Consider the following 26,932-nt stretch of genomic DNA (forward strand, 5'->3'; position numbering starts at 1 on the left):
GGGCCAGGGCTCGGAGGTGGCACCGAGCATTCTCTCAGGTGCTTGTCTGGCTGGTTATTGCTCACATCCTTTGGGTTACGGTCCCCCACTGAGAGAAGACATACACCATCTTCATTCTCTTTAAAAGATAAAAAAGTGGCATTGCATTCTTTCCTGTTAATTTCCTTTCACAATCTCATGTGTTATCCTGCACCGTCACACCTGTCTGCAGACCTGCACTGACTGGATAGTAGCTACCGGCATTTCCCCTGACATTTGCAGTTTTCATTTGGGGATTATGACAGGAACGGATGATCTTGGCACCAAAAAAGAACTTAAAATAAAGCACCAACTGTTCTGAATCAAGGCATGGGAGCCAAGCTACAAAAGAAAAGATTTCAGCACTGGAAATTGCATAATAGTATTTACTTTGAAATTCTGACATCTCTTTTGACTAACGTGAAATATGTACCTTGGCTTCTACCTATTTCCTATATAGTACTGGGAAGAGCTTGGTTTCATAGCTGTGGTTTCACCCAGTTTAAAAAAGGAAAAGAACCCTATGAGACAATCATTTTTTAGAAATGTGTGTGTTAGTCTGGTGAAATAAAGAGAACATGGCGGCTTCTGCTAGGAATTTTTTGGAAGCAATATTTGAGAACACAGCAAGCTCTTTAATGCAAAATCGTCATCATAGATAAACTAGTAATTAGTGCTGGGATTTTAAAAAGGGGTCTTAGAGAATTAGGCCCCTTTGTAAAATCCTTGCTTAGAATGAGGCTTAAACTTGTCGGGTTCAGGAGAAAGCAGATACACTGACGTCAATCACTGTATAAAGACGCCATCAACGACAAATAAGATAAGTATTACAGTTTCCGCATGCAGAATGCCTTAGGGAAATTGAACAGATTTTTAAAGAAACATCCACACTTTAATATCAACATCCCTTTACTTCTCAACAGCTTAGACCACTGAAACCAAAAGACTTTTAAACCAACTCCCCTTTTGCCATTTGCACTTTTTACACGAGATTGCAGGCTTATTTTTTGCACAACGAGGGAAGGCGGCTAAAGAGAACAGTTCAATCACTTTGTACCTAGAGTGTGTCCCCGAGAACAGGACCTTAAAATTCTGCTGTTCAGTCACTGTGTTATTCACGATTTGCAGTGCTTAGCCAGATGATCACGCTGCGGAAGCTTACACCAGCTGAAATGGCCAGGAATACTCAACGCAGAATCTTCCTTTTGAAATGAAAAGGAGTACTTGTGGCACCTTAGAGACTAACCAATTTATTTGAGCATGAGCTTTCGTGAGCTACAGCTCAACACGGCTGTTCCTCTGAAACCTTTTGAAATGCAATCTCTATTTGAATATTAATGTAAAGTGCTTCTGCCAGATTTGTAGTATTTTGCATTCCATTTGCTGCAGTTTTATTAACTTCTTTCCACTCGCTGCCTTAACTTGGTACAACTGTGGTGCATTTTTCGTGCATTCAACACTTCTAGCATGAAAGCATCAGAACTGTGCAAGAGCAACTTGGATCCTTAACATCTCAAAACCTCCATATTAAATTCAATCCAAGGAAAGCGTAAAAAAACTAATTGAGTTTCAGTAGGCGTTGGCACCTAACCCCCTTTGGCCTCTCTGAAAATTCAAGCCTAAAACATTAACGCCATTACTCGCTATTCTAGAATAGTATCAGGGGGACTGTCAATCACAAACAAATTCTAACCACCCCAGGACAGCTGGTCTTTTGAATGTTTATATTTAGAATATCAACAGGAGTGACGCTTGGGCTCCATCATCCTCCAGAAATAATGGCAATAAAGCTTTTATGTGGGGTTCTATCAGGTCAAAAGAAGGGTATGTGAATGGTTAACCAGGCGGGGTTAAATCCAAGGCCCATTGGAACTGACAGTGAAATTAATGGAAGAATAAAAATGCCGTTAGTCCCTTGGATGTCTTTCAGATTTTTTAGTCTTCGAAGGTTATTCTGCGTGTCAAGGTTAATTTAACTTTAAAAATAAAAAAAGTCACTCTGCCACGACAGAGCTGAACTTTCCATCCAAGTGTGGCCGGAAGACAGCCCCACCCATCTCTCATCTTCCATCAAAAGCCTGGCAATATCACAATGAATTTAAACAGCCCCTGTGCTGAGAAGCGTCAGTCTACCGAAGCTGGCATGGTCACTGATCTACTCCATTGTTTTCCCTGGATCCTCTCCAGTTCAGCTTTCTCACTCAACTTAGAAAAACATCTATCATCTTCCACTCCTCAGGTGCATAATAGTCTGATGTTTGCTTTTTGGATTGTCACTCTTATGCCTTTAGTAGAATAGATTCTTTTGTTAGAGGGTATCTGGGTACATGGAATATGCCTGGTTTTTACGTTTGCAAGCTAGGGTATGCCTATTCTTTGGCAGGTATGCATCAGCAAATGCTACAAAACAAAACATACAGGGGGTCCCAGCGGCACAGAGCAGGCTGGTTTACATCTGCATGGTCGAGAATCTTTGGAGCATTCACCTGTGTATTGTATGTCCAAACAGATGGAAGATTCTCCCCCAAAATACATTGCAACCCCAGCTTTGGAGGCAGATCCACAAAGCTTCAAAACACTTCTTAAAATTCACACTTTGAATATTCCCGCTGCATCAAAGCATGATATTTCCAAATTTAAAAAATCCCATAACACATGCATGCCAAACATCCCTATTTAAGAGGAACAACTGTGGGAGATTATGGAGGCATGGCTGTTCTACATGTATGCATGGCCACTTTGTTAGACAGCACCCATTTACTCTGGAAAACCAGAGATATTTATTGCTTCCCTACAGCTTTAATTCAGTTCCCCTTTGATAATCAGTTGAGCTGTTTCCTGGGTATGCTGAAAAGTAGAGATCTGTGACTTTACAGAGTCACTAAATATAGGCAGCTAACAAAGGGAGAGCAGTTTGAACGGACATGGATCGATAGGTCCGCAGGCATACAGCCTAGGGTCAGAACTGCGCCGTTCGCATGGCATACCTCTAAGAAACGCCTACATGCCGTAGAAAATTGTGCTGATAATTCAGCAGGTGGCACCTTTGAGTCAGCAGCGAACCAGTCAAATACGGCATTAGGGAGGCGCTGCGCTGTTGGAGGTGACGCTTTCTGAAAGACACACCAAACAGAGGTCCTGACCGCTTGACATCAGAAAAACTTCCCACATCACTTTTTGAAAGAGCAGGGGATTTAATCACATTGCCCTAGCCTCACTCCATTCAGGTAATTACAGACTACCTCCCTAATTCCCTCACAAGTGACTATGCTGTTCATCATTCCCTGTCCTATAACAACTGTGTGTTCTCCAGGTGACTGTTAAATAGCTGTCAAACCTCACCCCAAAGGTGGCTGTATTTCACAGATAAGCAAGAGTGATCCTTGCCTACAGTTTGATTTTTCAAAAAGCTTGGGGATCCTTTGGCATAGAAAGAACAGGAGGACTGGCCTGTCTTCCAAGATCTGTGAGAGTGATGGGTTGTCGTTCAGGATAGGTTGTAGATCCTTGATGATGCGTTGGAGCGGTTTTAGTTGGGGGCTGAAGGTGATGGCTAGTGGCGTTCTGTTATTTTCTTTGTTAGGGGACGAGAGCTGAGGAAGCGTTGTTCTAAGTCAGCTATAAAAATGTTGGCATACTGTGGGGCCATGTGGGTACCCACAGCAGTGCCGCTGACTTGAAGGTATAATTTGTCCCCAAATATGAAATAGTTGTGGGTGAGGACAAAGTCACAAAGTTCAGCCACCAGGTTTGCCGTGACATTATCGGGGATACTGTTCCTGATGGCTTGTAGTCCATCTTTGTGTGGAATGTTGGTGTAGAGGGCTTCTACATCCATAGTGGCCAGGATGGTGTTTTCTGGAAGATCACCAGTGGATTGTAGTTTCCTCAGGAAGTCTGTGGTATCTCGAAGGTAGCTGAGAGTGCTGGTAGCATAGGGCCTGAGGAGGGAGTCTACATAGCCAGACAATCCTGCTGTCAGGGTGCCAATGCCTGGCTATGTAGGAACGTTCTTGTCAACTGCTGGAAATACCTCACACCCCCCCCCCCCCCACTGTCATTACAGTGTGTATGGTAACACGCATTGTTTCATGTTCTCTGTGTATATAAATCTCCCCACTGTATTTTCCACTGAATGCATCGGATGAAGTGAGCTGTAGCTCACGAAAGCTTAAGTTCAAATAAATTTGTTAGTCTCTAAGGTGCCACAAGTCCTCCTTTTCTTTTTGTGGATACAGACTAACACTGAAATTTGGCATAGAAGGTTCTCTACACAGATAAGTTGAAATGCGTCCAACTGGGATGTTTGCATGTAAATGGAACTTCCTCAAAGTTTGTGTGCATTCAGATCAAGAGCTTTGGTCCAGGCATATCTCCACGTTAAAGTATCAGTTTTATTACATTATTAACATTTTTAAACTGAAAAGGGACTGTGGTGGCATCACATCTCAATCCTTTGCTCCTTTAACAGGAAGCCAGAACTGTGCAGCTGCACTAAGCCACAGAATGATCAGAAGATTAAAAATATGGACCCCAGTTAAGCTCACAATCCTGAGTAATGGATTACCAAATAAGAAATGCAAGTGCTCACTTTACAATGCACACAAGAGAACCAACTGCCAGCACCGAACTGTTAAAGTATGTGTGATAAGAGCTGAAGTCTCTTATGTTTATTTCAACTTAGGTTAACTGAGTTTGGTCTGCATAGTCAAACTCTGGCTAAAAGGGATAGACAGATTCAGAAAAGAATCCATACCAATTAGAAAGATGCCAATGTCCTCTAGCCCCATTAAAAGGATACAGATCTAAGCAGAAGTGAATGCCATTGCAATGAATAAATCCTCCTTAAAGAGAAAGGAAGGCATCAAACTCCTGAGAAAGGGGAGAAAACAATTTTAGGAGAAAATGTACTGTACAGGGAGATACAAGTTTGATGCTTTGAACAGGGTAAACATGCTACTTGTGCATCTACTCACAAAACAGACACCATGACTGCAATGGCCAACTATCATACTTGATGCCACAGAATAGGGCTTTCTAGCTGGAACTGTTTGAGAATATTAAAGTGGCACATGCCTGTAATTCCAATACTGATCTAACAATGATCTCTTCCTTTTCCTGCTGTTGGGAAAGGTTACGGTTTGCTACACACACATCCCTGGTGCATTATTGTGATCCATCACTGAACGAACTGGTGATCAAAATAGTCCATTGCTCCTTCACCAGATATGCATGCCAAGCTAAATTCCAGAAGCTTCAAGGCCTCTTGGGAAGTCTTTTCTTTGGTGCTGCCACTGCAGAACTCGCAAAGGGGAGGGGTAGTTAGTTTGGTTTGGGGTTTTTTGCATGTACTTTTCAACCATACAAAGCAGTTACCATAGCGAAGATATCACCAAGATATATTTTGCATTTCTATGGCACCTTTATATTACAGGGTCTCAAAATGGTGGATTAACTCAAGCTCAGAGCCCCCCCTGAAGCAGGTGAGATATAGAGGAAGATCTGATCAAGCACAACCAGAATCCAGCCATCTTTGGAGTAGGAGGTAGTCGTTTAACAGAGCACAACAGACTCCTTCATTCTAAACACTGATGATAATTTGTATGAAATTTGGGAAAGTCATTTAACTTCTCTGCCTCACTTTAATCACTCTAACATGGGAGTAAAAATACTTCACCGGGGAGTTGCAAGGCTCAATCAACTTGATAATTGTACAGCATTTTGAAGATTACCATCCTACCACATAACCTTTATTATCACCACAGTTAAGGACTCTAGTCTAGAATCCTTTCCTGCACTATTATAAGACTGACTTTTCTTAGTGCTTGTAACAGGAAGGAGACGTCTTATGATATCCAAACTTCCTCAGACCATAAGCTCCTTGGGACAGGAAATATGTTTTTCTACAGGTGTAGGCAACCCTCAGCACATTGTGGGTGCTACCATAACACAAATGCTACCTAATTTCCAGTTAACCATCTGCTCAGCTCAAAGAGATTTCCAGGGAGACGTAAGGAACTGGGTCTGAGGACTGAAGGATCATTCATACACTCAAAATGAAACCCAGGTGAGGAACAGCTACCCAAACAGTGGAAGAAGCAGAGCTCCACACCCAGTAACTACAGCGTTGTGATGTGATCTACAGAAGTCTGTGTGTGAAAATCATTTGGTTATTCTATAAAGCCCGGACATAGCAAGGCACAAAGTCTTAGAGAAATTCATAGCTTAGTAAAAAAAAAAAAAATTCTGGTAGATCAGCTGACTGGCTCCACATTCCTATATCAAGAGACAATAAAATAGCATCTTCAGGCCAAATACTGGTTACATAGATTGACATCCAGTTGACTTGGCAAACTGCTGAAGAAAATTACTTGCAAGAGAAAGATCTGTTTCAAAAAGTTATGCACTCATTCCAGCATCACCATTTGTATCAGCCCTCGATAAGATGTATTTTATCCCTTATATTCATTTGCATAATTGCTGCAATCAAAGACACTACTTTACAGTAATAACTTTAATGGCAGATTTTTCCAGAGTATTCTTCTGAGGAGATACCCAGCAAGTCTGGCACACCCATTTGTTCGCAAGAACAAAGAAGCCTACGCTACATCTCATAGGAAATTTCTGGTGTCAAAAGGGACAGTGGCTTTTTTTGTTTTTGTTAGTTTAACTCTATGGAGGACTACACTGTCAATGCTGAATACAACATTCCAGGCCATAAATCCTACCCATTTAAGTGACAATCTAATGACAGATTGTCAACCACCTAGTTTTCAAAATGATTGCTGGTGTTTTCTACATGCTGGCTTTCAGCGAGGGAGCTGGAGTCTCTCCAGTTTAATACAGGTACACGGCCTTATAAACCAGAGTACTCGTGCATCTTCAAGTTTTCTTCTCCATTTACTGGCCAACAACGAAGGTTAAAAAGGTGCACGAGAACATCCGACATACATGGCAACGATCCACAGGGCACTGGAATGTTCTCATTAGCGACTGAAGAGTTACTTCATCAGCATATGGAGTTGTAAAGAGACGCCAAAAAATTAAAACAGATTCAGAATACGTCAAGATGACAAATTTATGATTAAACATTTATATTGCAGTCGTACCTAGAGGCCTCAGCCAGGCAAGGGGCTGCACAAACACTTAAGAAAGGACAGTCCTCCCTCAAAGAGCCTAAAAGACAAAATGTAACAGGTGGATGAGACACACAGGCTGGGGTGGAGTGGGAGAGATGGGGAAACAGAATACATGCAAAAGTGACAGTTAATTACCCTCAATGTGGGACAGACAGTGGAGGGAGATCAGCCTCTTCCAGGCTCAGGGCCTAACAGAGCAACTTTCTTAAACCCTAAAGCAAGACAGAAGTTCTCTCCTGCTTTCTTTAGCTACCTGACTCTGTAACATTGATAGTGGGGACTTCTATAGCATCTTTCATCTTTGGGGCATTTAAGCACTTGACAATTTTGCAGATGAGGCACAGAGACTAAGAGCCTTGTGATAGATCAAACAGCAAGTCAGTGGCAGGCCTTTTCACCAGACCATACGCAAACACACACACACAGAGCCCTGTTGTAAAACTGCCCCCATCTTGTCAAAGCCATTGCTACATCAGCACCATGCTCCTTGTTGAAATCTCTGAGGAGAGGGCCCTATGCAGAAACAAATGCAGCTCAGAACCCACAGCTTGAACATTACTGCCCTCATCCATCTGGCCTCCAAATGACCAACTTGCACAAAAGCTCATCTCTGGCTGGGATCAGTGGAGAATTCTGGGAGCTAGTTCAACACATTTGAGGCTCCCAGATAAGTCAGACCTGGATAAAGGGAAGTTGCCCCTTATTGAGAGCATAATTAAATTAAAACAAAATGCTTTCGTGAACATGGGGGGAAGGAGGTAGGTTGGGGGGTGAATCAGACAAGCCATAAATTAAACCAGAGGATATGAATACCATGCAAGCTGCAGTGTGAGGGTTAACGTGGGTCTGGAAACAGTTTAGAGAAAACCTGGTGTGGCTAGGGGCCAGCTTGAATTTAGTTGCTTTGGGCTAATCGTTTCCTTCAGGCAGGCTACTCTAGTGCACTAATAGGTTTTAATAAAAACTTCCAATTGGGCCAGTAAACCCCTCATTAAGCTGTTTTTAAAGCATGAATTTAAGAGCGGCGAGGGTAAGAGGTCATGAGGAGTATTTAATTCACAACGGCTGGCAAGAGGTGCTGTTGTGATTGAAAACACCAGAGTTCAAGTGTCCAGGGCCACATAAACATCCGACTCTGTCACTAGACCTGGTTAAGTGACAGTTTGAAAAATAGATTTAATAAGGCAGAGGGAAAAGTTTCCCACTCTTACACGAGAAATAGGAACCCCAGATCACAATGTTAGCCAGGAAAAGGAATTATCAGCATCCAACACCCCCCCCCACCCCCAAAACTGGAATTCTATCACCATATGGGTGTCCAAATGGGTATTCCCAGAGGTTTGCTAAAATTCTTAACGGAATGAAACTAGACTCTGCATATCTGTAAAAACAGAAAGCAAATTCCACAGAAATAATTTTAAAAAATTATCTTGTCCTGTTCATTCTACTACTTCTATCTCCTCCCCACCATAATGCATTACCACAGCATGCCTCAGATTAGCTCTGGGTCACCGTAAGCTACTGATGTAATAAGTGCTACTGTACGCTACTATAATTCTTATGTTCTCTTACCCCGTAGACTGAACGCTTTGGTGCACCATCTCACTCTGCCACTTTTGGTTTGAACACAGCATCCAAAATATATTCTTTTAATCAGAGTTGCACCCAAACCAGAACAATCGCCTAGCTTTGGGCAAGCTGGGATCCAGATGCAAATATCCCAGCCCAGGCCCACCTCCACTTTTAATGAAAATGGCTTACATCTGTACTGCATTTCAGTTTAGGCTTTGGAATAATGCTGATCTGGCTTCTCCTTAACCCCTGAAACTTAATCACATTTTTCTTCCCTGCCCACAACAATACTATCTGATATTGGAGGACAAATAAGAAAACTCCGCTCTTTTATGCGGATAGGTCTCTTTGGCACAGAATGCTCCTACCCCTTCTACAGAAACACTCCCAAAGGAAATGTGCCTCAATCCAGTACAGTAAAATCCAAAACTCTAACCATGCACTTTAACGTTTCATTTTATGTCAATGCAAATCTAAAATTCAAGATCCCTAAAGACCTTTTAAAAGAAAATCCTCCTCTCAGAACAATTTGCATTGAAGTTAAGTACAAGTGAGGATTTTACAAGTAATGGAGAATTATGGCTCTAAACTTTTTATTCCTCCTCCTTTAATCAAACACTTCATCTGAAACTATGAAATAAGAAGTCTAATGAGAAACAACATAACATTTGGAGGAGGCACAGGTATAGAGTTATTAATTTGAAATTCTGTGTTTACAAGTAAAGTGAGAAGAAATATAAACTAAAGAGTAAATACAATGAAGTTCTAATTGTCTTCTTTCCCCACCAGAATCTACAGATGTTCTCTGCAAGACTGGAAATTCGTACTCTAATAATACACATTCAACTTCACCTATAGAAGTCACTTGCAGGGACCGTGGAAAGTAGACTCTGAACTCTCCCCAAGGAACCATTTATTTTGGCTTTAAATATGAACCCTTTCTGCATCAAGAATCAAATTAGATAAATTGTTTCCCCGCTCCCTCGATTTAAGGGTCATGTTGATAACTGCGCACAGTTCTCTGGAAGACAAATAGATGCTTTTTTGCCTTCGACAGCTCCAAGTGTTCCTTGTAGAAAAGCAAAAACACTACTCCAAAAGGTGTCTTATTACAATGGCATCTTCCTGCAACATATCTGGATCTGTACTCTATAAGGAGAGCCACAGATGCCCAATACAAATCCATAGGATTCGTCCAACCTTTCTGCAACAGTGCTGGTCTTTCCCCACTCCACTGACATCTCATTCTACCAGCTTTTCCTCAGCAATACGTGACGTTATGCCATCAAAGGCTATCAAATTATTGTTTGAATTTCTGGGGTACTAATTAATATGCCAGTATGGCAAGACAAATGAAAGAAAGCCTACACAGAGCCTATGTTTCAGTGCAGCATCTCTTTCTATAGTTCATTATAGAGCAGAGATAAGGTGAAAACACCATGGCGGGGGGGGGGGGGAGGGAATCACTGTGTTAACCCACTGAAATCAGGCTCCAAATGGGAAAAAAAATGTATGGGATTATTTTAGGAGACTCGTAATGGGATTTGAAGCCATTAGAATCAAAGAAATGTAGGACTGGAAGGGACCTTGATAGGTCATCTAGTCCAGTCCCCCGCACTGAGGCAGGACCAAGTGTTATCAACACCATCCCTGACAGGTGTTTGTCTAAGCTGTTCCTAAAAACCGCCAATAATGGAGATTCCACTACCTCTCTAAGTAATTTGTTCCAGTGCTTAACTACCCTGACAGTGAGAGCAAGTTATTCCTAATGTCTAACCTAAATCTCCCTTGTTGCAATTTACGCCTATTCCTTCTTGTTCTGTCCTCAATCGTTAAGGAGAACAATTTACCACCCTTCACGTTAGGGCAACCTTTTACGTACTTGAAGAATGTTATGTCTCCACTCAGTCTTCTTTTCTCCAGACTAAACAAACCCGATTTTTTCAATCTTTCCTCATAGGTCATGTTTTCTAGACTTTTCATCCTTTTTGCTGCTCTCCTCTGGACTTTCTCCAGTTTGCCCAAAAACCCTTCCGCCTGAACAGGGACCCCTTCAGATAAACTGTTTTTATTCAGAATGGATCCACAATGACAGAAAATTATACCTGCCCCAGAGCTGGTCAGTGGTCTATGAAATTAACTTGGTGGTTTCTGGCTCATTCCAAACCATCAGGAGAAGTGCCCTTATGAAAACACCACTCCTGCCACCACCATTTAGACCTGTAACTGGCTGGTGAGAATCTTCCCTTGAGCTGGTAGGGGGTAACGAAACCCTGCATAAAGCTGGTGAGTCTGTTCCGCTGACTGTGGCAGATGCAGGTCCCCCTAGGATATTACAGAGGCACAAGTGGCTCTCTGAGGCACTGGAACCAGAGATGTCATGAAGGGGAACCCCAAGGACAGCCAAGCTCCAGGAGGAAGCTCAAAGTGGGATTTCACTTGCAGAGGTGCCACAAAAGCCCAGCCCTCAAGGACTTGAGCATCTGGACGCTAACTGAGCGTGTGCGCGCCACTGAGAACAGGATAGTGACTCCATCTGTTCCCAAGAGCCTTCTTATTAGTCTCAGCGGAGAATCAACAGAGGATTAAAACTATCCAGAAAGCGGTTCCATCAGGTTACAGTTGAGGCACATTAGCCAGATGGTGCTGGAGAACCTTGCACGGTCAGTGCTGTACCTGCCTGGTGGATAAACAAAGGACTTCCTTCTTTGTCACGATCAGTCTGACCCCTTTCACCACCACCAACTCGATAAAACATGACATTTTAAAACATCATTTCTGAATAAGAATAATAAAAAAAGGCAGAAGGATTACTACAACCCCACTAATGTCAAAACAGGTCTAATTTCCCAGGCTGCAGCAGCGATGGGATGTGCGTTGCAACGTACTCCTTTCACCTTTTAAAGAGAAATAGCAAAATGCAAGCCTGTGCCCTGTGAAAGCTGCAGCATGTCTGTTTCACAGTTCATTGCCTGAAGTGAGGAGTGTTTTTAATAACTGTTACCTGACAGCCGTAAAGAGAGCAAAGAGCAAAACCTGTGGCAATACCAGTTGATCCCATTTGGCCTAACAGCTTGTTGTTATTTCCAACTATTGCCAGACTCTGGAGTTCTTTAAAATTCATAGGGACAGCCTGCAGTTTTCAAGGAGGCTACCAAAATCCATCCTAAGATGTCTCAAAAAAAGCACACTTCCTGCAGGGGAACAGCAACCGTCAGCATTTCCAAAGATCACTCCGGAAATTTTTCAGATAATTCTTTGAAGTAGATGCTACCAAAGTGTGGAACAGCTTTCAAAGCTCAGCAATATTTAATGTATTTCTACAGCAAAAGAAATGGATCACAATGTTGTTGTTTCAGCTATATTATAACAAAAATATTGTGGTTTTCCTGTACTCTCACAAAAGTAGTTTAAGATTTACATCTCATTCATCTTATTCAGAAATAGCATTTTATTCAAAAATGAAAAGAGAGATCCCACTGCGTACAAAGGACCTGATTAATCAGAGCAGGGTGTTTGTCCTTTCAGGAGATAATGCAGACACAGTCAACGTTTTTGGAAGAGCTGAGTTTCCTCTACGACCAATAAGGAAACTTGGAAAAATATTATTTAAGATGGACAATACAAGCTAAAACTATGCTGGCTGTCCTTAATAACTTTATGGAAGTAATCAGGTGTTTAAAAAATCCTAAATAATAAAACTAGATTTGGTCATAAAAATCCAACCCAGACCTGGAAAGCTTACCTAAAAGCAAGCATGTAAACCTCTCCAGCAAGTAGATAATAGAGGTGGAAAATAATATTTCTTCCCAGTTCTCCAGCTCTTCATAACACAAAGCATCATGCCTGATGATCCCTGCATATACCCTGTAGGCTGTTTCTAGTTCTATCTAGTTCTACTCTGCATTCCCTCTTCAAATCAAATCAAATAATTAACAAGTAAAGGAGGACTAAATCCATTCAAAGGTAAACAAAAGTTCTCTTCCTGTCAATTTTGAGGGGTAGTCGATAATACATATATAAGAAGAATGGCCTTTACACTAAATTATATAGATTTCATAAATTCTAGCTGTATGGTTTCTGTATTAAAGAGGATTTTATTGATCAGTGCCAGCCCTGGAACAAGACTCCTCTATTTATCTACAGAACCGGTACAGTACAGTGACAGGGAGGTTCAGGATACTTAGTACTTATACAGAAACGTGTCTGTTCTAAGCGCTGTATGGACATTCATTCCCCTGACCCCCCGTGAAGTATTATCTGCATTTCACCCCAGCAGGAAAACTGAGACAGAGGTGAAATTGCTTCCCTAATTCATACAAGCCACTGGCAAAGCTGGGTCTCCAGATTCCCAACCCCACATTCATTACTCCAGCCCACGCTCTTACTCTCGGTCTCAAACCTGGTTTAATCTTTGGCATTGTCGCAGTCAAAAAATGAGCTCACACCATGTGAGTCATGTGACATGTCCAGGAGAAATTGCAGTTAGACCAACCCACATGCTTTCTTTACCTAATACAGGATCTCTCATTAAGTCAATTTCAACATAGACATTAGAGCAGTTTCCCCTTGCTTAAGGTATGTATAGAATATACGGAAGATTTCTTTAAGTCTGATAGGGGACTGAGCAGTGCAGAAATTATTATAACTATAATATTCCTTTGTGTGTGAGAGACAGAGAAAGAGAAAGAGAATAATTTAAAAGCTACCTACCCACAAAATGCACTCATAAAGAATTACTGCAGATATTTTTTCTGATTTACATTCACTTACCAAAGGAATACCTGCAAAATAAAATGGAAAAAAAAATTAAAATCTGGGCTAATCATTCTTATTGACCTTTGTCTCAAGTTACTTTTATTTCACATGGATTCGGATTTCAAAATGTCTATGGCAACGTGTCTGTACTAATGTAAACATTAAATACATAATGTAACAAATGCACAAACGGTGAATTTCTACTCACAGTGGCTAGAGATATGCAAGGTATAAATATTGAATGCTAGCCCAATCAGCTATTTTATTATTTATTTAGATTTAAAATAACTAAGATGCCTGTCCAAGGCTCTACGCACCCTAAAATGATCATACAAATATATACAATTAAATTAAACCTCAGCAGCTCTGAAATCAGGTCTATTAAAATTTGGCTAGCCAACCACCTCCCCTCCATCATCTAGGAAATACACCCTCAGCCTTCTCCGGAGACCCTCTCAAACAGGTGTCCTTTTGCAGCATGCCTGGAAAGTCCCCAAATTTGGTCTATTTCAGATCGGGCAGGGGGAGGAGGACAAGTTCTAGAGTCTCAGAGCCCTCCCAGAGGACGCACTGCCAGCTCTGTTTTATAACAAGGGGAACGAAGCTTGAGCCTCCATACTGACCGTGACACAAGAGTGCAGGAGGAGAGGCAGTTCCAGGCCACTTAGGGCTCGTGATTGTGTATTTTAAAAGAGAAGGTACATGAACTGGCGGAATAACCACAGCACAGAAAGCGAGGGACGTCCGAATTCTAGTCCCAACCTCCCGGGCCAATTCCCTCTATGACCTTCACTCCATGCCTCAATGTCACCGTATGTAAAATAGCAAGAAAAATTTATTAGTTAACCCAACAGACAAGACAGACACACATTTAAAGTGCTGGTCAGATAAATATTTTTATTCACTGGAAAAATATAGCGTCTTGCTCAAGAGTAGGGGAACATTTACATCCTGTCAAATCTAACTTATCAAGGTTGTCAGTTCTCCAGAATGAACCAAGATGATATTTATTATTATTCTCTCTGGGTTTAACGGAGGAACGAGCCACGGACAGGAATGAATGGTGATACTGTACTGCTCCCCATGTCTTCAAAGACGCTCCAGGATGAAAGAAGATACTTGTCTTATTGTAGCGCCTATCAGATCCCATTGTGCAAGGTGTACAAACCCATAGCTAGAGACGGTCCCTGCCCAAAGAGTTTACACACCCAATAGATGAGAGAGACAGAAGCACGGACAGATCAAGGGACTCACCCAAGGTCACAGTCACGCCAGGAATACAACCAAGGTCTCCTGACTCCTTGTCCAGTGTCCTAGTCACTAGACCAGATTGCCTCTAAAAATACATAAGAATAAATGAATTCTCCTGCAAATCCTACTGACGTAACCAGGAGTTGAAGGTGCTCATTCTTCAGAATCAGCTACCAATACACATTTTTATGCCAACTTTCCAAGCTGCCTAGGGAATTTGCATGTTCTCATCTCACTAGTTATAACCCAAGTCCCTGCCATTTGATAACACCACAAAATAAGGGTCCAATACCACTGAACACCCCAAACTCCTGTTGATGTCAAGTGGGAGTTTTAGGTGCTGAAGGAGTGAAGTCTGTTTTTTAAGAGGATAAGGCCATATAGGTCTAGTGCAATGGCTTTCAACCTCAAGAAACAGGCTCTACCTTCTACAGTAGAACCTTACGAACGCACACAAAAAACTACTGGTCTTCCTGCCTTTCAGAAAACATGCTACAGGGAGGTCTTATATAGTATGCCCAAAGGGAGGCAGCGTGGGCCAGTGGATAGGGCACTGAACTCTGCCATCTACTTCCCATGCGACATCATAGAATATCAGGGTTGGAAGAGACCTCAGTTGGAAGAGACCTAGTCAGCTAGTCCAATCCCCTGCTCAAAGCAGGGCCAACCCCAACTAAATCATCCCAGCCAGGGCTTTGTCAAGCCGGGCCTTAAAAACCTCTAAGGATGGAGATCCCACCACCTCCCTAGGTAACCCATTCCAGTGCATCCCCACCCTCCTAGTGAAATAGTGTTTCCGAATATCCAACCTAGACCTCCCTCACTGCAACTTGAGACCATTGCTTCAAGCAAGTCACTGTCACACATTTACCTTACTTGATAAGTTTATCTGGAAAAGGAAATATTATATATTACTGACATTTCTGTATTATTATTATTACAGAATGTGCTAGGTTATATTTACTAGCACTTTACAAAGCATGGTAAAATAGAAAACCAAAGTACAATTGATAAAATACACCTGCAAGGCTGCATTAGCTTTTTTTAAGGGCCTCTCCTCACTTTGTGCCTAACTTGCAAAATTCCGCAATCCACAGCGAGCAGCAGCCTAGTCAGAAGTGCAGATTAGTGAGGTTGTACTGTGTGGTTACTCTTTGATATTGTTTCCAAAACATCCTAAGCACTTTTCACACAAAGATGCAGCCAAGCTCCAGTGACAGTATTAAAAACTTTACTATGCAACCATTGTTAGAGCCGAAAGCAGGGGTAGGCAACCTATGGCATGCGTGCCAAAGGCGGCACACGAGTTGATTTTCAGCGGCATTCACATGGCCTGAGTCCTGGCCACCGGTCCCGGGGGCTCCACTGCTGGCCTGGCGTACCGGCCGCCAGCCCCGCTCAGCCCGCTGCCGGCCCTGGGGGGCTCTGCTGTCGACCTGGGGTTCCGGTCTCCGGCCCAGGGCTCTGCTCCCGCCCCCAGGTGTGGCCCACTGGCCCCAGCCTGGGGCAATGAGGGGTGCAGACAGGGGCAAGAAGGGGCACAGCTCAGCACCCCCACCTTAAAAATTGTTCCAGCACCACTGTACGGGGATATTTTTAAGTCCTGATTTGCTGCTTCCATCACTATGACGCCACGTGGACCAGCACGCTGCGTTTGACGTTGAGATTAGAATGTACCTGCAAGAACGGGAATCAGAATTTTCTGACAGATTTCAAGATTTCCAGCAATTTGGCCCAATGCTTTCTTTTCTAATTAAACCTGAAAAGTTCAGCGAAAGCAACTTGGATTTGTCTCTATTTCAGTAGATGGATGCTGAAGATTTCGAAATGCAGCTCATTCAGTTAAAAAGCTCAGAATTGTGGGCATCAAAGTTTGGAGATCTGCAGAGTGCACTTGAAGCTACCGAGAGAGATCATGGGACCTCTATTCTGACCTGCTGGATGTCCCTGCCAGTGAAATGTAACTGTTTGAAGAAAATTCCATTTGCAATGCTTTCAGCATTTCGATCCTCATACCTGTGTGAACAGGTATTTTCACACATGAAATCTGTCCTCTGTCCCTCTTGGAGCCAGTTAACAACTGATCACTCAGAAGCCTGTGTGCAGCTTAAAGTATCTAAATACGTGCCAGACATTGGAAAACTCAGCAAGGGCAAGGATCACACTAAACTGATAAGATCTGCATTTTAATTTAATTTTAAATGAAGCTTCTTAAACATTTTTAAAATCTTATTTACTTTACATCAGTTATATATTATAGACTTATAGAAAGAGACCTTCTAAAAACGTTAAAATGTATTACTGGCAAGCGAAACCTTAAATTAGAGTGAATAAATGAAGACTCGGCACACCACTTCTGAAAGGTTGCCAACCCCTGGCCTAAAGGATATTGCTATAGTGCTGAAAAGCCAATGTTCACTTTCACAGGTGGATTATTTACCCACATCTTTGATTTTTTTTTTTAAACAAACAACAGGAGTACATCCAATACACCAGCTGCTACTGGATGCGTGATTTGAATGGTGCTAATTACAGCCCATTGGAAACCAGAGTTTCCATTCTGCAGGAAATTGCAACATTTTGAAATCTGTACTCAACTCAAATCAGAACAAAAGCCAAAATTAAGTAAGCTTCCTGTGGAATGAAAATTCCCAACTAATTTCAATTTGGAACCATTAAAACATTTTGTTTCGATAACGTAAAAAACATCTTCTTTTGATTCATTATTGTCTTTTATTTGGTAATACATTAAAATGAACATTTGACTGCATTAAAGTCAAAATGAATCATTTTGACCTTACCAAAACAAAAAAGCTGAAACAGTTCAATCATTCATTTCAACTTTTTCCCCATCAAAAATTTCCTCAAAAATCGACATATTCCCATGAAACATTTTTATTTCAATGAAACTATTTTCTGATAGAAAAAATGCTTTGAGGGAACTAGCTTGAGTGGCTCTGACACGAGTCTGTCTCCTGGCACTGGGAGACATGTGCCCAGCTGCAGTGTATACATACCCAATTGGACAAGAAATGTGGGTAAATGTTTGCAGGAACATAGTCTATACTCAGTCCTGCTTTCAGGATCAGGCCCAAAAACATGCTTTCTTCTGCGCTTTACAATCCCATATAGGCACAATTAACACTATGTGTAATGTACCACATGCCATTTTTTTAAAGACAAAAAAATTAGAAAAGTTTAAAAAAACTACTTAGTGTGCTACTTACTGGAGAGCATCCTACCGTAATGTTTGTGCAAATGTTTGCGCGCTCTCTCTCTCTCTCTCTCTCTCTCTCACACACACACAGACACACACACACTTACTTCCAACAGTTATAAAATCAATCAACCCAAGTATTTTATTGCATATTTAAACAACAATTTCACACAGGGCTACTGTTGCATAGAAGCCATTATTTTCAAAAGCGCAATAAGTTTTAACATTCTTAATAAAAGTGGCTCTTTATAAAAGATATCTGTCATTAAGGGCACCTCCACTTCACTGCTCTCCACCACAGTTGTGGTGCAGTTAAATATAAACTTGTACGAATTATTCTTTTTTCCTTGGCAGACGTAAAGAACCCCCTGAGGCCCATTCCAAAAAACACACAATCAGGAATTAATAAAAAATTGTATTCTTTTCAACCACATTAAGTTTTCTGACGTGTGTCTGTTGCTGATTACATCAATCTCGGCTCCATAACTTGTCATGTGATGACAAGCAAACACTTGTGAATTTATTTCTCTGAAGAAGCTCGTGATACAAACGCCAAGGAAACCAAACTGAACGGCTCACTATGAGTACATAAACACAGCAGGGTCTCTTATGGAGATTTTCAAGGCACAAATGACAGGAAGGTGCCTAATGCCCATTGACTCTGAAGAGGAGTTAGGGGCTTAGCTGCCATTTTTGCTTTTGAAAACTTCTCCTCCTTACCAACACACAGTAAATAGGACTAATTTTTAAATAGTTCTTTCTCTCCCCATAGCCTCCCTTAGAATTTGGCAGAAACGTTTAATAAAAACAGATTACAGAGAGAGAGAGTTAAGTAAAAGTGTGGGTTTGGTTTTGCAAATTGCAACAGTGAATCATTTTGGGTCTGCAGATTGTCAGAACTGGGAATTTCACAAACTCAACATACTATTTTCAGTCCATGGTGTATGGATTACATAAATCACATTATATTTCTGTTCCCTAACTGGATGAATTATGTCATTAGCCAACACAATATGAATTACATATTTAAATGCAAAATGGTAAATTGTGACTTTTACAATTCAATATACAATCAAAATTCACTTTTAAGCAAATATTTGAGCTAAAATTGTGCTGATTAAGTTTCAGTGCTGCAATATGCACGGAACGCAAAAATGAAAGGGTCGTGAACATGTTTTTAATTAAATTTGCTTCAGATGAAAACATTCATAAAAAAAAACATTCCACTATTTATACATATGTTGTTGCTAGAATTCAGTGAACTTGGAAATGTAACATTTTCCATACAAAACAAATTATTTGGATAGCTAATTGGAAATTGCTCAGACTTTCAATTTTTATTTATTTATTTATTTATTTGGTTTAAATATATAAACCTGACTAACCTAAGACCTTCCCAGTGATGGTGACCTTCAGTAATGGAAGCACTGAAGGAAGGAAGTGTAGTTTCAGGAATGGGTTTGAGGTTCCCAAAGCATTTTATTGGAAATGAATGATTATGCAGCAAACATCTCCTGTCCCCACTCTGTAAAGGTACTCTGCTTCTACGTGGTACCACTCAGTAGTTACCATTCACTGCTATTAGCATCAGACCCCTTACCATCTAATTAGAAAGCGAGGCAATCTGAAATATTGTCATCCAAAACAAGGTATATTATATGTCCTCCACCTTCTCCTGGGCACAAAGCCACGCAGAAGACTTCTGGAACACCAATATGAAGAATCCGGCGAATCTATGTATTGATGGCCCTGTGGCCACCTTTCTCAATAAAAGGAAACATGACTTCTCTGCTCCTTAGGACTCGACTTTGATGCTTAACAGAAGGAAGAATATTTCCTGAATTTAATTTTGAGAATGGGTGCAGTTGGGTCTGAATTAAAAAAATGGCCAGACAGGGTTTCAGGAGAGAAATCTCCCTATGTCAAAAAAGGGCCTGATTGGAGAGGGCAGCAATTGGGAGGTCTATTTTAACGGATCAGACGAACAACAAATCCTCCTGCACAGGTTCAGTTTGTCCCCATAATCCTGTTTCAGAGGTGAAGTGACAGCAGGTACAGAGATTGCTCCAGAGACATTTCCAGTGGCGAGCCCTTGTCTCCCTTCCCCCACGTGGGCCCCATCTGGGGATCTCAAAGAAGGAGCTGGCCTGGGGCTTACGGCGTCCATGCTGTGTCCAGGGCCCTCCATCCGTAGCCCAAGCTGCTTGCCCGTGGAGCCGGTTTCTCCATCCCGTCTGGCTGCTTTCCTGCCCAGTGGGCGGGACTGAGGAAACCGCACACAAACTGGGCTGGAGAAGAGGAGGGGCACTAAACTCTGCCCACGGAGACTGCCAAGCTCCCCAGTGAACCACTCTGTCAGACCTCTCTTTTTGCCTCTGCTGGAAGCTGGCCTAGCACACCCTGACCACAGCAGGAGCAGCAGCTGGCTGCAAATACCTCCACAGGGGAAGCAGAGCTGAGGGCACAGTCTCCCCAAAAGGCAAATGCAGCCATCTGGGAATTAGACAGATATTTGACTGAGCAGAAACCTCTGTCAGAGCTTTGAAATAAAGGCTGGAGTTTCCTTCTGAAAAGCGTGGCAGCAGGGAAGGCTGGCTGGTCTACCTGCCGCCAGGGAGGCAGCTAAAACTGCAGGCTACATCAGGGGACAGAGTGTTCCCCACTAGCAGTGACAAACAGACAGACAGTTCTGGCCACAAGCAAGGTGAAGTACCCGTTCCAATGGATCAGTGAACTGTAGTATGATGAATACTGTATATCATAAGCTCACTATTAGCTTGAACTCCCCGCACTGTATCAATCCGTTTGTCTCTTCTCAAACTTAGACTGTCAGCTCTTTGAGGCAGGGACTCTGTTTTCACTGCGTGTGCATGTACAACGCCAAGCGCAATGGGGCCCCAATCCCGTAGTGGGGCCTTTACACATTATTGGGGAAAAAAAAGTAATAATTAAAGTAACCTCAAGTTACACATTTGGAAGCCACAACAGCCGACAATCCATCAAAGCGATACAACGGAAACACTCTGGTTCTTCATTAATTTAGGATACATCATTAAGTCAAAAGCATGGGGTAAGTAACATCTTTGAGAGCTGGTTTCAGTTGTTGCCAAGCCTTAGTATTCCACAGCGGTCGTGGGGGGGAAGGAAATAAGCTAGAATGGTAATAAAGTGAAACCACTTGTCTTGGTTTCTGGATTCATTTTATTGTGGTCACAGAGCTCTAAAAGCTGGGATACTGAGCTCTGTAATCACAACATCCACATTTAAATGAAGACCTGTATTTTAGAAAATGAGCTCGAAAATTAAAGTTTGTTCCTCTCTTTCTCATGGTGGCGGAAAAGGTACTGACAAGGGAGAGTTAAAAGGGATTGGAAAGAAGAGGGACTCCACAAAGCCTTCTGGCAAACTCAGAAATGCCACCTAATGGAGCAGTGCTGGCTATTTAATCAATTATATGAAATTGCTAAATGATAGGGCATTTTCACAAAGTTCTCTGCACGGTGTAACAACTATCAGTTCCCACAGTCACTGAAAGGGGCAATGTACCATTTGATTGTCCCCTTGCAAAGCAGGCTACAAGGCTTGGTTAAAAGTCAACCAAAAATTGAATTACCTAACTGAAAGCTGGTGCGAGCCAAGGCTTCTGTCTATGCTCATTTCCAAAACTAAAAGTTGTTATGGGACCTGGCTTAGGCAGCTACAGGAGTAGCCAAATTCAAATGAAGTCAGCTTTGGTTAGACTGTTCCAATGCCAAAACCAGTCACTGAAATGGCAGCCCGTGGAATCCTGCTTGAAGCTGCTCCTTAAATTGGACTATGAATCAAAAGCAGAAAACGTGACACCGGCGCAGGAAGCAAAGAGGGAGAATGAAAGGAAGTACTGCAAACTTTTCCCCACTCTGGGTTGGATCTGACTCCTGCTGAAATCAATAGGAGCCTTGCCACTGACTTCAATGGGAGCTGGATCGGGCTGCCCTACTTTTATGGAAATCACTGTGCTTATTGAGAGAGAGAGAACTCAAAGTAAAAAATTGTGCACAGCAAGTGAAAACGGATATTTGGTGGAAAAAAAACAAAAAGGTTGCCGGTTTAAATAAGCTGAAGCCCTGGAACAAAAGGTCGGCTCTATTAGAGTATTTTTGGGCGTATCTGTGCACATGCACAGATACATGGTCAGGGAAGACAGAGATGACAGAAACATTGGAGTTCAGCTTTCATATAGAAAATAGTAGTCGGAAAGTTTCATATACCACCTGTTGACACCCTGCTTGGCAGACGTATTCTGCCTGCCTGGCTGTCAGTTCCTTGTTTTATTCTCAAATAAAGTCTTCCTTGAACCTCCAGAATTTATGTAAAGTCATATAGAATTTCACAGAACAACCTTCTTATGGTTTTGTTTTTAACAATCCTACAGACAGAATATAATTCCCTGCTAAATACGAGCCTACAGAAAGGCTATCATTTTCTACCACGTTCTGTAGGTTTTACGGTAGTTTCTATACGACCCTTTTGGTTTCTTCCACATTAAAGTTCTATAAGACTCCAATTCCTTATTCTGAAAGGACTATATGTTTCCATATGCCTTCTGCTATTGATTACAGGGGCACGTCCCATGGGGCCTGAATCTACTCATTCTCAGAGAGAGAACTTCCATTTATTCAAATATTTCTGAAGCGCTCATCAAACAACATGTCTTGACCCTGCAAATATTTACTCTTATGAGTAGTGCCAGGTTAGCTAATGAGCTTATTTTCAGTAGTAAGAGTTTCCAGAATCAGGCCCTTAAAGAAAATAGCGAATACAAAGATTCTGTAGAGGGCTTGGACACTTCCCTAACCCCTGATTGCTTTTAATCTGTACCAATCAGAGCATTAACCTTCTTTCCAACCACAAGCCATCAGGCAGCTCCAAAAAGTTAGATTAGTTAAGCAAGATGAACATATGCTGGGCTGCACTGTCTGCATGAAGGTATTTGGCAAGTTACAACTTTTTAAAAGCATTCATTAAAAACATTATTCATTCTTTTCTTAAGTCGTTCAGCTGTGGAATCAATATCCAAACCAACAGCTGAAAATTAGATGTGGCACATAATACAAAATTAAAAATATTCATCTGGTAGTACCACAGGGCTCTGCCAGAGACACTAAAGACCACACAACCTTCGCATTAACCATGCAATCTTCTGATAAGTTTCTTTGACTGTAAACACACTCTGAGAGAGACAGTGTGTATTTCCATGTGTGGATAGATTTTAGAACATTGTAGATGCCACAAAAATCTATATGATAAAAGCCACTCCTTCCCTGATGTGTGACCCCCTACCAACACCACTCCCTTTTGTTAATGATCTATTCATTCTTTTCATCAGATTAAATTTAAAATAAAAGGGGTGCAAAAAAATCGTGTTTTTCACTAACACTGCCTTTGAGATCAGTGCATCAAGTTACAGGAAGTTATTTTCTTGTGCTTTTTACGAAGCTAAGCAACTGATACACATCACCAACTTCCTCTGTGTTTTCTTAATATTACAGAGACAACTTGCATTGGTCCAATAAAAGATATTACCTCACCCACCTTGTCTCTAATATTCTGGGACAACAGCACTTCTTAATATTAGGCAGCCAAGAGATTTGACATTTAGGTATGAAGTGCTAAGGATTAAGACAGCATGATAAAATGGCCATAAGCTCAAATTTTCAAACAGGTGACTGGAGAAGCTTATATGTAAACATATACAGTACTCGTTGCTGTCAGAAGCATCACGGTGTCGCACTGGGAGGACCAACTGCACCAATGCAGCTGCAGTTCTCAGTATCTGATGCAGTCACACCAGTAATTGGAACGTCTGGAGCGCTTTTATGTATGGACACAAAGTATTTTTACAGGCATTCCAGGTATCTAAACAGTCCTTGGAAATGCCAGAGTTTCCTAGCATAGATATTGACATAGTACCTTGTATAAAGATAAGTGCTATGCAACAGAAGATATCCAGAGTACTTACTAACTGATGAGTCAGTGATTTTTTTAAACAGATTTTTGCTTACTCTTACACCAACACAACCTTTAAGATATAAGAACGTCCCTACTGGGTCAGACCAAAGGTCCATTTAGCCCAGTATCCTGTCTTCTGACAGCAGACAATGCCACGTGCCCCAGAGGGAATGAACAGAACAGGTCATCACCAAGTGATCCATCCCCTGTCACCCATTCCCAGCTTCTGGCAAACAGAGGCTAGGGACACCAGCCCTGTCCATTCCGGCTAATAGCCATTGATGGACCTATCCTCCGTGAATTTATCTAGCTCTTTTTTGAACCATGTTATAGTCTTGGCCTTCACAACCTCCTCTGGCAAAGAGTTCCACAGGTTGACTGTGCGTTGTGTGAAGAAATACTTCCCTTTGTTTTAAACCTGCTGCCTATTAATTTCATTTGGTGACCCGTAGGTAATTTTAATTTAAGTGAAGCCTAAACTATCTATTTTACCAACAAATACCATAAATCAAAGGAAGAGAAGAATTTCATTTAAGACATTTTTAGATTAAAAAATTGCAGGTTCACACAAACATTGATGTTTTTATACAGTATTAACGCTTCAGCCCTCTGAAACGGACACTAATCCCACTAAAACGAATGGCCCTAGCAGAATTATTATAATTTCCTGGAGTATCATACAATAACATGAGAGGCACGGGCACATATGTTTTTTTTAACATTTGTATTTAAATAGACAAATTGAATTTGTTATGGACCTGATAATAGGTGTATTGAATCTAGCACCTTGTGCCTGATAGTAGCCAATAACTAGACCTAATGCAAACTTAAATCTAACAGAAGGCCAAGAAAAAGCAACAAGGCTCCTTGATAACTGCAAAAAATAAAATAAAAAAGGAGGTGGGGGGAATGAAATTCTCTTTGATCCCTGCGACCAACAGTTTTCACCATACAGCATGACATTTGAGAACTCTTCTCCTACCAACAAAAGCTCTTTCAGTCCTGAGCAAATCTGGTCCAACTTCACAGACTAGCTCACACTATGGACGAATTTGCCCCATTCATAAATGTCACTTATACCTGTTTTTTTCAAACCATTTCACCATCATCGAATAAACAGGGATTTTCGAAGGATCTGAAGGGTGCTGGGTGCCTAAATCCCATTGACTTTTAATAGAAGTTGGGTTCCTAACCCTTTAGGAACTTTTGAAAATCGCAACTTACATTATTTACAAACAGCTAATTGTCTAGTCTTCTTATTCTATTAAATGTTACTTACTGCCTCAAAACAAAACAAAGGGAGGGGGGAATCATTCTCTTTACTTAGAAATTCCCAACACTTAAAGATCTAAAATTCAAAGGCATCCATGGGATTATCTTTTCGTCGTAGGGCACCAGCACCTATCAGGATTGAAGTCCCACTGTGCTGTGCAAACATATAAATAAGCAACACTCCCTTTTTAAAGGACGGTTGATTATACCAAAATGACAGGAGTGGGGAGGGGAAAACTTGACATTTTGGGGAAAATATTAAATGATTCATGACTGACATCAGCCATCGTTACATTTTTATCTTTCAAATGCAAACATGTTTTTCATTAGTATCATTAGCTCCCAATTGTATTGCAAAGCAATAGCGTCACATGGTAATAATCTTTGTTTCATTAGTATGTCATACCAACTGCTCACAACATTCTTTGAAATTGATATGCTCGCTCTTTTCTGTATGAGTAGGAAGTGCCAAAACCAGCTTCCTCTACAGGAAGGATGACCCCCTGAGATCCTTTAACTTTCGGTTTAAGTTTCTAGAGATAATCCTTTTTTTTTTTTTTTTTTTTTTAGGGGAGAGGAGAAAGGGGGATGTCAAGCAGCAATCCTTAATAACAAAGAAATTCCTGAGGTGTATTGCCAAAGCAAAGAGCAGATAAAAGAATAAGATTCAACTTTGTTGTTGTTGGGATACTTTTGAGAGCTAGAAAAACAGACAGAGCCAAGCTGTAATAAAGCTTACTTAAAAAAATTTAAGGCCCCTAACAAGATTCAAATAATTTCAAATACAGTTGTCAAAATAACATGTTGCTTTTAATTAAACTTTAAATTCAGCAAAATCCCTCGGCAAGGACACTTTGTAAAAGCACATACAAAAGTTACACACCGTATTAATCATCTGCATTTCTTGAGTATTTTTTTATGAGGGCCCAAAAGTGCTTTACTAATATGAAGGTGCCCAGTGCTCCTGTGAGACAGGTAAGCATTCTTACCTCCACTTGGCAAAAGGGTAAACTGAGGCACAGGTGGATGAAATGTTTTGTCCAAGTTCAAAACAAGTCATTGGACAAACACACACCTCCCACCTCTGCAGTGAAAGTGTCTTCCCGAATGTAAAAGATGGTCAGTGCATAAGAGTCAAGGTGTGAGGATTCTTTTCCCACTTCTATCATTGATTTCCTGCATGGCTCACGAACTCTCAGGACTTGTCTACATGGGGAACACGCAGGAAAGGGTTAAGCAACAGTGAACGAAGGCCACTTCACTTCTGAATGAGCATCCACACAGGGGATTAATGCACTTTGACTTCACATCTTTAATTAATTTACCAACTTTCTGAGCGGCACCATGAAGATTTGCCCTCAGTGCCTCAGGCTTCCCATTGATCGAATAAACAGGGGCATAATATTTAGGGAATGTTAAGAGGCTATGTTTTATGCCTTGCAGAACTCTGAGATCCTCAAATGAAAGGAAATATAAAAATCCACAATATTGTTTCACACTTTGTACAACGCCATTTCTCTGCTTTCACCTAAAATGCATTCCTTTTTTTGTTTCAGTTTTCAACCAAACACACAGTCTCCTTCTCCTAACAGACTCCATCAAGAAGTCACATTTAAAAGAACAGTTTTCAACCCCTCCCTCAGCCTTCCTTTAATTCTCTCCATCCCTGTCTCAGAGCATGCAGCAGAAACCCGGATTAATTTAGAGATGGTGC

General features: G+C 41.4%; 1 protein-coding gene across 2 annotated transcripts in view; it reads right to left on the reverse strand.

Annotated features, from left to right (window-relative positions):
• LMF1 (lipase maturation factor 1) overlaps positions 1-26,932 on the reverse strand; it is a 336,726-nt gene that overhangs the window by 280,757 nt on the left and 29,037 nt on the right. The window contains exon 3 of one of the 2 annotated variants that reach the window (XM_048866655.2): positions 13,503-13,513. The exons of the other annotated variant lie outside the window; for it this stretch is intronic. Within the exon in view, the coding sequence (XP_048722612.2) occupies positions 13,503-13,513 (11 nt within the window). The remainder of the gene's footprint in view (positions 1-13,502; positions 13,514-26,932) is intronic. 2 annotated transcript variants of the gene reach the window in all.

The sequence above is a fragment of the Caretta caretta genome, chromosome 10 (assembly GCF_965140235.1).
Source record: "Caretta caretta isolate rCarCar2 chromosome 10, rCarCar1.hap1, whole genome shotgun sequence".
Classification (NCBI taxonomy): Eukaryota; Metazoa; Chordata; order Testudines; family Cheloniidae; genus Caretta; species Caretta caretta.